The following is a 280-nucleotide window of genomic DNA, read 5'->3' as shown; positions in this document are numbered from 1 at the left end:
AAAGAAAAAGGCCGGCAGGCCCCCCCCGGGCCAGCCGAGACAGTCGCGATGACTGCTTGCTGATAATTCTTCTCTCCACAGAGCTGTCATGGTTCTCTTGAACTTTTACGTCCTCAGTCTTCAGAGGATGGATCTCAGCTTCTGATTCTTTGTTATCCATCACAGCTCATTCATCAGTATTCAGACACCCTTCTCCTACTTCACCTGCAATGATGGAAAGAGCAGTTAAAACAGATTTTGGAATATATAAAATAATAAAATAGATTAAAAATAAAAATAA

General features: G+C 41.4%; 1 protein-coding gene across 1 annotated transcript in view; it reads right to left on the bottom strand.

Annotated features, from left to right (window-relative positions):
- Positions 1-160, bottom strand: part of ITFG3 (integrin alpha FG-GAP repeat containing 3) — an 11,877-nt gene extending 11,717 nt beyond the window's left edge. Inside the window, exon 1 of the mRNA XM_010191076.1 lies at positions 32-160. Coding sequence (XP_010189378.1) covers positions 32-160 — 129 coding nt within the window. The remainder of the gene's footprint in view (positions 1-31) is intronic.
- Positions 161-280: the final 120 nt, after the last annotated feature.

The sequence above is a fragment of the Mesitornis unicolor genome, unplaced genomic scaffold (genome assembly GCF_000695765.1).
Source record: "Mesitornis unicolor isolate BGI_N332 unplaced genomic scaffold, ASM69576v1 scaffold34178, whole genome shotgun sequence".
In the NCBI taxonomy this organism is placed as follows: domain Eukaryota; kingdom Metazoa; phylum Chordata; class Aves; order Mesitornithiformes; family Mesitornithidae; genus Mesitornis; species Mesitornis unicolor.
Note: the sequence above shows the minus strand (reverse complement) of the source record. Positions and strands in the feature narration are given on the sequence as shown.